Here is a 13539-nt window from a genome sequence, read left to right as displayed (position 1 = left end):
TTATATAAAATATTTTGTGTATTTTAGAGATAAATATCAAATTTATATATGAACCTTGGTTCAATGTGCAATTTGATATATGAACTTTGATTTGGTACAATTATATACATGAAACTTAAATTGTAATTTATATGTACACGTTTAAAGAAATGAATACATACATTTATTTCATATTAAATTAATATAATTATTTGTGTATATAATGTATAAAAGTAAAATGATGTTGATTCGATAGTGTTGTTGATAATTTGTGAAAATTGAATCAAATCAAAATTTTATATATAAAATAGATCAAAGTTTATGTATAGCTTTAATATTTATTTTTATATTTTATTATTTTTAAACAATAAATTAATATATATGGTAAAATTCAAAATTTACCAAAGTACAAAAACATACGACATATTATCGAGAGTTAAGTAAAAATATTCAATAAATCTAACCACATTTTAAAAGTATTATATAAACTAATTAAACTACTCACACCTATAGGTGCATGCGGAAAATATATTTATTAAAATTTATATAAAAATAAACGAAAATTTGATTGAAATATTAAAATATAAAAAGATAAAATCATCTTTATAAAAAAATAATTTTTAATTATTTTTCAATGTGTAGATATTTTAAGTATAATATAAATTAAAATGGGGAATTTTAGTTAAATGAATGAATAGACGCACAAGAGATTGCCTGAATACCCCCAAAGCATAGGGGCCTTTCCACCAACTAATGTTCAAAGGGAAATCATATTTTTGTACCCTCTGCCTTCTCCTTTTCTCTTTCAATGCAATTCCAGGTTCAATTATGCATTTTTATCATCTTCTTATCAACTCCCTTTAAAAACCTCACTTCTTCACCCCCAAAGCTCATCCCCTCCTCCTTTTCCTATTTAAACAATAAACTTCTATTTATTTATTCTTGTTTTTTAATGCTTGTTCTTACCCTAAAAGAATGGCATTAGAAGCTGTAATTTTTCAGCAAGATTTGCTTGGTTACAACAGCAATTGGAGCCATGATTTTGGCCTGGGAAAACCAGAATCCAAAGATTCTTTTGGATGTTTTCCTGACACCCAAACACCAGAGATTAATCATTTTGTTCATGGAGATTACTGGGTTTCTACAACACCAACTTCATCAATGGCTGCACCAGTACCCCATCATCATCAACTGCAACATCATTGCCCAAATTCATCCTCGGATGCTGCTAATGTTAATGGATTATCATCCTCAGGTGACCCTTTCGATGCTTCAACAACACCTCGTCCCAAAAGACGTCGATTCAAAACTCGGAAAAACAAACAAGAGATTGAGAATCAAAGGATGACTCACATTGCTGTGGAGCGCAATAGAAGAAAGCAAATGAATGATTATCTTTCTGTTCTTCGATCTTTAATGCCTGAATCTTATGTTCAAAGGGTATTTTTTTCAACCTTTCCATCGTTATGTTCGTAATCGCGATAAACACCAAATCTCAAAGTAATAATGTATTTTCTTTGATTAGGGTGATCAAGCATCAATTATAGGAGGAGCTATCAATTTTGTGAAGGAGCTTGAGCACCGTCTTCAATGCCTAAGTGCCGAAAAAGAGGTAAAAGAAAGGTCGAACCTTACTAACGGTGGTCGCCGCAGCTGCTCGTCGGTTTTCGATGAATTCTTCACATTCCCACAGTACTCAACTAGTTCAAAACAGGGTGATCGTAAAGATTCGATCTCCATGAATGATCAATCAACGGTTGAAACTCAATCTGCCATAGCTGACATCGAAGTTAACATGGTGGAAAGCCATGTAAACCTCCGAATAAGATCGAAAAAGCGACCGGCGCAGCTCTTGAAGGTTGTTTGCGGGTTGAATTGTATGCGTCTGAGCATCCTCCATCTCAATGTCACAACTCTTGATCAAACCGTCCTTTATTCTCTCAGTGTCAAGGTAATTTATTAGACTTATTTCGGACTACATTGTCGCTGTTGCGGATGTAAGGGATATAATTGAAACCGCGAAATAATTACGTTCAAAATGCAGGTAGAAGAAGATTGTAAGCTGACTTCAGTGGATGACATAGCAACAGCAGTGAACCAGTTACTAGGCAGCATTGAAGATGCTTTGTTAACTAGGAATTTTCCATGACACCCAGTTTTCCTTTTTCTTTAAATTTCACCTCACTGTAATTTCCTTTCTCTTTACTTTTTCACATTCTTATATGAAGGTCCTTTTCTCAGTTTTTTTTTTTTGCTTTTTAATCCTTAGTGTTTTGGTTTATTTTGTCTTAGGCCACTTCACCCTTCTAAGTTATTAAATTTGAACCCTAAACCTTTACATTGGAATTTCACTTTTTGATATATTTCTTTTAAAAAATATTTATGTCAGGCCCCAAGAATTTTAGATATAACTTTGGGATTTAGTAGAATATATGCTTCTTGGGTACGAAACAGTGACGTCACGTCATCTGTATGTGAAAGAGTAGATATGTTTATGGCTGATGATTGAATTTAAAAAGTTAATTATTAAAAATATATTATTTTATATTAATATTTATATATATATTATTTACATTTAACTTAAAATTGGGCTGAATCGACTCGAAAGACAAAAATAAAAATAAAAAATTATTGAAGTCCGTCCTTATTGAATCGGGCTAAACGGACAATCTGATTCACGAATAGATTTAATCAAGAGAGTATACCCAAGTTCATTATTGGATGTAAGAAAAACCCTCAATCTTATGTTAATTCATTTTATCTATTATAATAGTGTGTTATTAGTTTTATTACCTCAAAATTATACTTTAATTTAAGGGTTAATATATATAGAGGTATCTGAATTTGGTAATTTTATTTATCCGTATTTTTTTTGTTAACTTAATTGGTACTTGAATTTAAAAATCATAAGCCAAATAACACACTATTATAATAGATAAAATGAATTAACATAAGATTAAGGGTTTTTCTTACATCCAATAATGAACTTGGGTATACTCTCTTGATCAAATCTATTCGTGAATCAGATTGTCCGTTTAGCCCGATTCAATAAAGACGGACTTCAATAATTTTTTATTTTTATTTTTATCTTTCGAGTCGATTCAGCCCAATTTTAAGTTAAATGTAAATAATATATATATAAATATTAATATAAAATAATATATTTTAATAATTGACTTTTAAATTCAATCATCAGCCATGAACATATCTACTCTTTCACATACGATGGTTTAACTTTAAGTCTTCCCTTTTGACTATTCTTTTCTATGATAAATTATAGAAATACTGCAACAGATTAACTAATTGTTAAAGTGGTCCACTCAAAATCAATTCATGTCTACTTCTATATATTTATAAGAAATAAAAATCCATTTTATTATTAAATTAATTTTGTTATTAAAAAATATTACAATATCACTGGTTATATATATTTATAAAAAGTAAAAATCCATTTTATTATTAAACTTTTATTTGGATTTGACTTTGTTGTACTATACATATGTAACATCCTAAAATTAGGGTGTAAGACTTAATTTTGGCCCGGGCCTAAAACAAAATATTAACCCAATTACATGAGACACGCTCCATACCCATGGCCCAAAATCTAAGTTTAATTGGCTAACTTAGAGAAACCTAGGTCACCCACGCCGCAACCCCCACGTCGGCACTCCACGCACTATCCCTGTGTGCCCCGCTCCATGTTTGCGCCCATACTCCATGCCCTTCGTTCCCCACAACTTCACGGCCAACAAGTTGGACAAAGAAACAGCAGAAACTACTTGTATTTTGGCTATAAAGCCTTTGATTTTTAATTGTAAAGGCTTCGATTTTTGAATACAAAATATACACGAAAAATCAATAGAGATCAGCCAAACGAATACACTTCAAAAGGTGGTTGTTCATCATCATTGTATTATGTTTTTCTTTTTTTTTTTTTCATTTTCATTTGAGTCCACGAAATACAAACTAACATTTTATAAAAGAAAGAGACGTACCTTTCGATTCGCTGGCAAAAGGGGAAGAACTTCGGCTTTCCGATGGCTGTTTACGGCCGCACATGAGGCGGCGAATGAGAGCTGAGTTCTAGTCCTTCGACTGGGAAGTGAGGAAGAAGAGAAAGTTTTGGTTTTTTTTTTTTAAAAACAAAAGGGTAAAATGTTTAAGGAAAAAGGGAATTTAAAAAAAGGGTTTTGGGTTTTCTAAATCTTTAATGTTTTTTAAAAAAATTAATAAATGTTATATTTAATTTTAATGGCATGGGGAAGGGGAAGAGATAGCCTGCGTGTGGACAGGCTGGATCTGCGCATGTTTCCCTTAAATGGGTAATTTGCGCTTCCAGTCCTTTCCACTCGCGCCAGTTATAATTAACCCCTATTTGCACCTTATTCATTTTATTAAATTTTCCCTGTAATTTACGCTTTGTTGTGATTTGGCCCGCGTCTGGATGCTGCATTTAGGGACTTGGATCATTTGCGCTTTTGGTCCCTGCGCATTTGTGCGCATTGCGCTTTGTTTTTTTTTTAAATTCCAATGGTTTATGTTATTTATAAAATATCCCTTTTATTTTAACTTTACTTTAATTGAGTTTTTTTATTTTATTTTCATAATTCACCTTTTTTAAGATTCATTTAACATTTTTTTTCATATTTATATTTAAAATCACTTTGACAATTTTTTTATTTATAAAAACATTATTTTAGAGCTCTTTCTATATCTTATTTTGTATGATATTACATTTGAATATTCTTATATATATTATTATGCTTATAATATTTGATAAAATAAGCTCTATTCTATGTACATTATTGTTTTCATATTATTTTATGTAAATATCTCTTTTAAATTATATATATATATATATATACTTAAATTTATTTATGTATAATTCGGTTCTCTTTAAAGGATCATTGTATATTTTATTTATTTAAAATATTTTAGCATCTTGGTATATATCATTTACACTTTTTTATGTTTTTCCCATTTTCATATATACATGTTTAGTTAAATTAACTTGTCTATGTTTTATATTATTTATTTTGAATTTCTTATTACGTAATATATATATTTTAATAATTATTCATATATTGTCGCTTTTTTTATGCGTATAAGTTATTTCTAATTTTTGCTTGTGTTATTCCTTTGTATATATTTAATAGTCTTTAAATTGTTTATATCATTGTTTCCTAATTCTTGTGTTGTCTTGCATATCATGTGTCGTCATTGGCTTTCATATCGTTTTCACATATTATTATCCATGCATGTAATTATGTTTTTTATTTCTTGTAATTGCGTTATGGTTTCAATTCCCATGTTCACTCAATATCGATTGTTTTTATCCTCAAGCAAACAAGTATTTTTAATTCGTTTTTGTAACTATCAATTTTAAAAGCTTCTAAAACAAAGACAATGTTTGGCGTTTGGAAATTTGGAAAATCGTGCCCTAACGTGCTGGGTTTCAATTTTCTGCTTGCCCAAAATAGTTAAATATTCCTTTAAAATTTCATTCATGTTTTCTAAATTTTAAAATAAGGCAATGTTCTATGTTTGAAAATTCGAGAAATCGTGCCTTAACGTGCTGGGTTTCGTTTTTTTCGTTGGACCAAATAATTGAATACCCTTTTTGTGGCGTTTCGAAAATCATGAAGTGATCTCGATTTTTGGGAGGCTTAGAATATCGTGTCCTAACGTGCTGGATGTGGTATTTTATTTCTTTGAAACGAGTGAATCTTGAAATCCAATTCGAGTTGAACACACATTTTTAAAGGAATCGTATTTTGGCAATTTTTCTTTAAGTTTTCAACGATAAGACATTAAATAATCAATTGGTACCAATTTTGGGCGCTACGAGGGTGCTAACCCTTCCTTGTGCGTAACCGACTCCCGAACCCTTTCTCTTAATTTTCGTAGACCTAAAATTACTATTTTAATAAATCAAATGTTTTATTAAAATGATCAACCTCAAGGTGATCTGATTACACCTCAAAAAAGGTCGGTGGCGACTCCATAATTCGTTTAAAGTTGATCCTGCTTTTTTTTTCAAATTTAAAAATGGTTTCGACAGCTTGGCGACTCCACTGGGGACTAATAAGAGAGTCAAGCTGTAAAATTGATTATTTTCTGTCCTTTTGTCGAAAATTTAAAATTTAGATTTTAACATACGATCCTTTTATTGCATTTCATGGGTTTTATGGTTTTTGGTCATTTTATTTGTGTTTTACATTTTGAGTTTTTATATCCCTTCGCATCATCTTGCATGACCGTTGTGGTCGCACCTTTTTAAGTGGGAGTGAGAAACTACACCTTCGTGAGGTTTTCACCTCCGCATGGGCTAGTGGACTACTTCCGGGATACATTCGTACCTATGTCTTCGTGAAGTTTTCACCTCCGCATGGCAATAGGGAAATATATTCCCCTGAACTAAACTCGATCCGCATGAGCCTATAATGGGTGAGGGTTGAGGAATCTGCTAGTTCAGGTACCATTTTCTTAGAACCGAGCCGCATATAGTGAACTCTAGGAGCCCGCCCTAGGTAGAGCTATGTTGAACTCTAGTGATTACTCGGTTAGGTGTTTAATTATTTTCTATTTACTTAAATTTGTATTTTTCGATACTAACTTGTTGTGTTTTGTTGTGATTATGTTTTGCATGTCATTTCATATTAAAGAGATGTCGATTTCTGTTCGGTTGCTAAATTAGAAAGCTTGTTATGGAGAGCGAATTCCTTGATAAAGTAGAGGATAATGCGGCTGTCCGTATGTGGTCAGAGAAGATGCAACTTGAGAAAGGGGATAGCCTAGCTGAGGGGTATACATCGGGGTTGTCGGGCTTTACTCGTATCAACGTGACCCAAAACGAGTTCTAGGAATTGAGGGATATATGGGCTCGTTGGGATGATGAGACCAAGCAGCTATTCTATCAAAGTTATGGTGACTTACCCTACCTGCTCGATATCAAGGTGGACAGGTACTTGTTTCGGGCTATGGCTTAGTTTTGGAACCCGACGTATAGTTGTTTCACCTTCAGGAAGGTGGACTTGGTGCCTACTGTGGAGGAGTATACGGCTTTGCTTCATTGTCCAAAGGGTCAAGTCGACAAAGTTTATTCCAAAGCTGCTAATGCCCCAGCTTTTGTAAAGAAGTTAATGAGTATCACTGGGATGAGTGAACAATAGGTTACAGCTCGAATTCAGCAAAAGGGTGATGGTAGGTGCATTCTTTGGGTAAGTTTGAGGGACCTGATCGTAGTACATCCAGATACAAAGAGGAAAGTTGACGTCTTCGCATTGAGTATCTATGGTTTGGTGATTTTCCCTAAGGCTTTAAGGTATATAGATGAAGCAGTTGCTTATTTCTTTGATTGACTTGATAAAGGAGTCACACCAGTGCCGACAATTCTTGCTGAGACATTCAGATCCTTGAGTGCATGTTAGAGGGCAAGTGAAGGTAGATTTATAGGGTGTGCGCAGTTATTGTTGGCTTGGTTCCACAGCCATTTCTAGAACGTAGATAAGGTTTCCTATCGGGTTTTTTCTGAGAGTTACTCCCCGTTAAAAGAGATAGCAGCCATGTCTAGGAGAGATGACATATCAGAAGAAAACTGGATCGCGCTCCTTCGAAACCTTCATGAAGAAGATGTTGAGTGGAGAGCTCCTTGGTTTGTTCCTGATAAGATCCTCTATCGGCGTGGGAGTTTTGATTGGGTACCTTTACTTGGAATTTGGGGAGCTGCTGGATATGCCCCTTTGCTCGTTTTAAGACAATACAGGTCAATGCAGTTTATACCGATGACACATGGATTAGCCCAGAGTGAGTTCGCGTATAAGGAGAAGAATTATAAGAAGAAGGTTCAAAAGATTTCTGATGCTTGAAAATAGACGCGCCAGATGAAGAGATTGGCTGTTGGATCAATGACAACTTCTGAATACAAGGGGTGGTTGAGTAAAAAAGTTAATGATAATATCCCCGAGCCGAGTGTGAAGGATATTCGTACGATTGAGGAATATTTACAAGTAATCCCCTCCGAGCTTGAAATCGTAAAACGGGACTTCAAAGAGAGAAATGTGGAGTTAGAGAAAAAGATAGAACAATTGGAGGAGGAAAAAATACATTTGAGATTGGATGTCGATGTTTAGAAACTCGAGGCTGAGAAGTTAAGAAAAGGGAAAAGGAAGGTTGAAGAAGACCTGGACAGTTTGAAAACTGATTACAAGAAGCTACGTATGTCAATGAGAACTACCGGGTTGGGGAAGACGTCAGAGCAGTGGCGACAGGAAATTTAAGAGGAAAAGGCTAGAGCTGATCAGTGGGAGAAGAGGTTTCATGATGCTCGAGCATGTGAAAGCGCCTTAAATAAGAGCTTGGTTGAAGGCCAATGTGAGAAAGAGATGCTGGTAGCTCGGGTAACGGAGCTGGAAAAGGCCCTGCATCAGCACCGTGGTCGTAACTCTGATATTGAATTAAGAGCCAGCCTGAGTAGGATTGAAGATTTGAAAGGGAAGGTAGAGGAGCTCGAGACTGCACTACAAAACTGTGAGCTTCGAATTGAATTACTTGAGTCGAATAATGAGCAGTGGAAGGAATAGCTCCGCCGATCGCAGGACCAGGTCAGGGATAAAGATCACATCATGGGTGAAGCCGTGGCTCAGATTTGAGAAGTGGTTGATTATTTACAGACCTTAGTGGTTCAGGCTGATGTGCTAAGTGTGAAGTATGAGTTAGAGTCGGACTAGGGTCGTGAGCTAGCTTGCCTTCTTAAGAAAGTTAAAACTTTGAGCATTAGGGCTAAGCCGTATATGTGATCTATTTTATGTAAAGGATTTTGCTTTTTAATAAAGTTTTTTAAATGAAATTGAATTAGAATCGACGTCTCTTTAGTTTTGAATTTATTTCATGCATTTGTATTTCATCACAATATGTACATTAGATTTCACAAAAAGAACCTTAATTAATTAAAAAAATTGTGTTATAGTTACCCTGGGACATCAATATTACATACGGAAAAAGACAAAAGCTATGGATCAAAGGTTGGAAAAATTGGAGCAAATGCAGAAAGAAATGCAAGAACAGATGCAAGGGCAAATGCAAGAGTAATTAGCTAAGATCCAACAAGATATGAAAGATCAAATGTTGGAATCTCAGAGGAGTATGATGAGCGAATTGACTCAACTACTAGTTGGAAATCCGGAAAAGGGGAAGAGTCCCATGGTCAATGCTGAGGATGATAGTGGGATTCTTGCTTACCCTCCAGGTTTCACCCCAGCAAACATCCCAGTGCCTCCGAAAAAAGTGTCTGTCAGTATTAGACCCCAATATCAACTGGTACTTCGGCATCGGTAAATTTCCCAATTGGCTCGTATTCTAACCCTAAAGACAATTGTGCAAATCCTACAGTCCCTGACTTCAATGAGGCCGCGGAAGTAGGAATGGCAGGAGCAGAATTTCCAAAGCGACTAGAAGACTGATACAAGTGGTTGGAGGAAAAATTTAGGGCGTTGGAAAGCGCTGATTATCATTGCGGGATGGATGCCAAGGAGTTGAGCTTAGTCCCAGATCTAGTACTCCCTCCGAAGTTCAAAATGCCAGAATTTGAAAAATATAACGGAATCAGTTGCCTTGAAGCTCATATCACGATGTTTTGTCGGAGAATGACTGGTCATGTCAATAATGATCAGTTATTGATCCATTGTTTCCAGGACAGTTTGACCAGGGCTGCAGCCAAATGGTACAATCAGTTGAACCGTAGGCAAGTTAAATCGTGGAAAAACTTAGCACAGGCCTTTATGAAACAATATGGCCATGTGACTGACATAGCGCCTGATAGGATCACATTACAGAACATGGAGAAATAGTCGAACGAAAGTTTCAAGCAATACGCTTAGAGATAGAGAGAAGTTGCTACACAAGTCCAACCCCCACTGTTGGAAAAAGAAACAACCATGCTTTTATTAATACCTTGAAGGTACTTTTTATTAATCACATGTTGGGAAGTGTAACTAAGAGTTTTGTGGATATAGTTATGTCTGGTGAAATGTTGAGAATGCAATAAGGTGCGGAAAGATAGAGGCAAGGGAAAGTACCAGGAGGTCAGCCCCGAAAAAGAAAAAAAAATGAAGTCAGCAATGTGAATATGGGTTATGCGAAACCAATCATGGTAAATCAACCGAAAGTGGTAACCACGGGCCAACAAGCTTCGCCAAGGCAGGAGCCCAATACAAAGCAGAACACGGAGAAGCTCCAGTTTACTCCCATTCCAGTAACGTATCGAGAGCTGTATAAAGGTTTGTTTGATGTACACGTCGTATCTCCTTTCTATTTAAAGTCACCGCAACCCCCATACCCCAAGTGGTATGATGCAAGTGCTCAATGTGAATATCATGCTGGAATCCCGGGACACTCGATAGAGAACTGCACCTCTTTTAAGGGGGTAGTCGAAAGGCTCATCAACATGGGTATTATGAAATTCGATGATGCACCTGGTGTAGAAAATCTGTTACCAAATCATACTGATAAAGGGGTAAATGCAATAGTCGAGAATATGGGAAGGAGAATTAAGTTGGATGTGGCAGAAGTGAGAACCCCAATGAGGGAGGTTTTGAAGAAGATGGTGGAGAAAAGTCTAGTCATGCAAGACTTTGGAAGCAAATCCCGAGAAGCAGGGAACTATTGTGAGTTCCATGGAGAGGAGGACCATGAGATAGAAACATGTAATGAATTTAGGGCCTTGGTACAAGCTCTAATAGACAACAAAGAATTGGAGTTCTTTGAGTTTACTGAGAAACAAGATGTATGCTCCTCGGAGGAGGGGTTGATAGAGAAGGTTTCTGAGGTCAATCACCCAGTGGTGATCATTTTGCGACCAAAAATTAATGAATTTGAAGCAAGAATTACACCGAGAGTTGTAATCCAGAGTTCCGCAACTTTTCCGTATAAGGATAACAAAAGGGTGCCTTGGAATTACAACTATAATGTGACATATCCGGGGGAGGAGAGTCTGGTCAACATGCCAAGTATAAAAGATAAGCCTGGAAAAGGGAAGTCCGTGATGATTGAACAAGGGAAAGAGAGGACAAAACCACTGGTTAATGAACCAGTAACTAAAGATGAAGCTAAAGAATTTTTGAAGTTCCTAAAACACAGTGAGTAAAGTGTTGTGGAACAGTTGCACAAGCAGTTGGCACGCACATCGATACTAGCTCTACTCTAAAACTCGGAGGTTCACTGAAATGCGTTGATGAATGTGTTGAATGAGGCCTATGTCACTGAAGATATTTCAGTGAACAAGCTAGACCACCTTGTCAGTAACATAAGTGCCGATAACTTTATCTCCTTCAGTGATGATGAAATACCGCTAGGGGGCATAGGATCCACCAAGGCTTTACACATCACCACTCGCTGCAAAGGGTATAGACTGCCGGGGGTATTAATTGATAATGGGTCAGCGCTAAATGTTTTGCCCTTGTCCATATTAAATAGGTTACCAATAGACAACTCTCATATGAAGACATGCCAGAACATAATGAGGGCATTTGATGGCACTGAGAGGAAAGTGATGGGAAGAATTGAAGTACCTTTGCTGATCGGACCAAACACATACGAGGTAGATTTCTTTGTGATAGATATTACGCCTTCTTATAATTGCTTGAAAAAAGTATTCGTACTCTCATAACTCAAGTCAAATAACTCTCAAAATGCTCAAAAAAAAAACCTTAGGCATTCTTTTATTGAGTGGTCTCTAACCCCTTTTTTGTTTGTCTCGCTTAGAATCTATTTCGATTCTTCATTTTAATCTAGTTGTTGAGAAAATGGAAAAGGGTATTTCCTTGTTCTAGGATCTTTTATCTTTGCCTTGAATCATTGGGTTTAAACATTACTTCAGCAATATTAAATCATTTCAAAAATGGCAGCAACATGCCCTTTTTTCTCTCTTTTTTTTTATCAAAGAATCATATGAACGATTAATTCCCGCATGATACACTTTTGATCGAAAGAGTTTTACCAATTCCAACAACTTTTCTTTTTGATTTGAAAATAGTTTGAATCGGATCCTTTCTATTTCTATATCACAAATAGACTTACGAAGTTGTTCCAACTTATTGCAATTGCTCAGGATACCCTTTTTTAGTTTAGCTTCTAGTTAGCTTCTAGAATCTATTTCTTAGTTCAAGGTCCCTCTTTACTAACCTAATCAAAGAATTAGTAGATCTGTTCACCCAAAATGGGAATGGGTGGGGTTATGAACTTATAACCTATAATCGATGATCGAGTCGATTCCATGATTATAAGTTCATTCCATACCGGACTGCACCTAATAGGGCTATATACATTCTCATTATGAGAAGGGTCATTCGAGCGTATCTAAATAGATACTATGTTTACATATAGATCCTACGTCGTTACATTCCATTTAGGATTAGGAATGGGCGTGTCAGACCTTCTTTTTACATATCTCTCGTTATTTGGGACCCTATTCACCTCTTTTCTGCTTTTTCTTCTATTGAATCGAGAAATAAATAGGTTTGATTGTCCATCTTTTAATATAATCTATATATATTTAATATAATCTTAATATAGACATCCTCCTGATACTTCAAATCAAGTAATTGGATGTCCGACTAGCCTATATGACATGACCGATCAATAGAAATACTCCAACACTCCACTTTTGTCATATATTCCATACATCACACTAGATAGATATCATATTCATGGAATACGATTCACTTTCAAGATGCCTTGGTGGTGAAATGGTAGACACGCGAGACTCAAAATCTCGTGCTAAAGAGCGTGGAGGTTCGAGTCCTCTTCAAGGCATCTTCTTCTGGAAATCCTAGCTTTCTTAGCATGATATTAGGGAATCTCATTGCTATTACTCAAACAAGCATGAAACGTATGCTTGCATATTCGTCCATAGGTCAAATCGGATATGAAATTATTGGAATAATTGTTGGAGACTCAAATGGTGGATATGCGAGCATGATAACTTATATGCTGTTCTATATCTCCATGAATCTAGGAACTTTTGCTTGCATTGTATTATTTGGTCTACATATCAGAATTGATAACATTTGAGATTATGCAGGATTATACACAAAAGATCTTTTTTTGGCTCTCCCCGATTCATAACTAGAAAGTTTTTCTGGACCCTTTCTAATCGGGACTAAAACTCCAGAAATTAGAAATGCCAAAATAGGAATAGCACTTGATATTATTAGAAATGCCCAGAAAATATCATATTCGTAAAGCAGAAACATAGACGAACTCTTATGAATGTGAAAAATAGATCGGATTAGTCACTTTGACCTGGAATTCATTTGATTTGATCTTGTAGTCCAAATAATCCCGTACCATGAAACCTAAATCAAATCATGTCTTCACATATCAAATATTTCCATATTGATACATATGACACTTTTGTTCTGCCAATGTGATGGAGAGTGAGTGCGAAAAAGAAACTTTTATTTTGAGTATTCTATTATTTAATTTAATATTATTAAATATTGTATTAGATTGAAAAATAGGAACTTCAAATCTTTTTCTGATATACATAAAGTAAATAGAAAA

General features: G+C 35.4%; 1 protein-coding gene, 1 long non-coding RNA gene and 1 other non-coding gene across 3 annotated transcripts; 2 read left to right on the top strand and 1 right to left on the bottom strand.

Annotated features, from left to right (window-relative positions):
* Positions 1-667: 667 nt before the first annotated feature.
* LOC108468069 (transcription factor bHLH94-like) lies at positions 668-2325 on the top strand. Its single transcript, XM_017768926.2, has 3 exons — positions 668-1419; positions 1505-1930; positions 2024-2325. Exons 1-3 carry the CDS (start codon positions 955-957, stop codon positions 2126-2128), a joined length of 996 nt encoding a protein of 331 aa, XP_017624415.1. The 5' UTR covers positions 668-954; the 3' UTR covers positions 2129-2325.
* Positions 2326-3400: 1075 nt separating this feature from the next.
* On the bottom strand, positions 3401-4263 carry LOC108468070 (uncharacterized). The gene is made up of 2 exons (XR_001868961.2): positions 3975-4263; positions 3401-3800 (listed from the first exon to the last, which is right to left on the bottom strand). It is a non-coding gene; the product is annotated as an uncharacterized LOC108468070 (long non-coding RNA).
* Positions 4264-12708: 8445 nt separating this feature from the next.
* TRNAL-CAA (transfer RNA leucine (anticodon CAA)) lies at positions 12709-12789 on the top strand. The gene has a single exon. It is a non-coding gene; the product is annotated as a tRNA-Leu (tRNA).
* The last annotated feature ends 750 nt before the right edge of the window (positions 12790-13539 follow it).

Source organism: Gossypium arboreum, chromosome 8 (genome assembly GCF_025698485.1).
Source record: "Gossypium arboreum isolate Shixiya-1 chromosome 8, ASM2569848v2, whole genome shotgun sequence".
Classification (NCBI taxonomy): domain Eukaryota; kingdom Viridiplantae; phylum Streptophyta; class Magnoliopsida; order Malvales; family Malvaceae; genus Gossypium; species Gossypium arboreum.
Note: the sequence above shows the minus strand (reverse complement) of the source record. Positions and strands in the feature narration are given on the sequence as shown.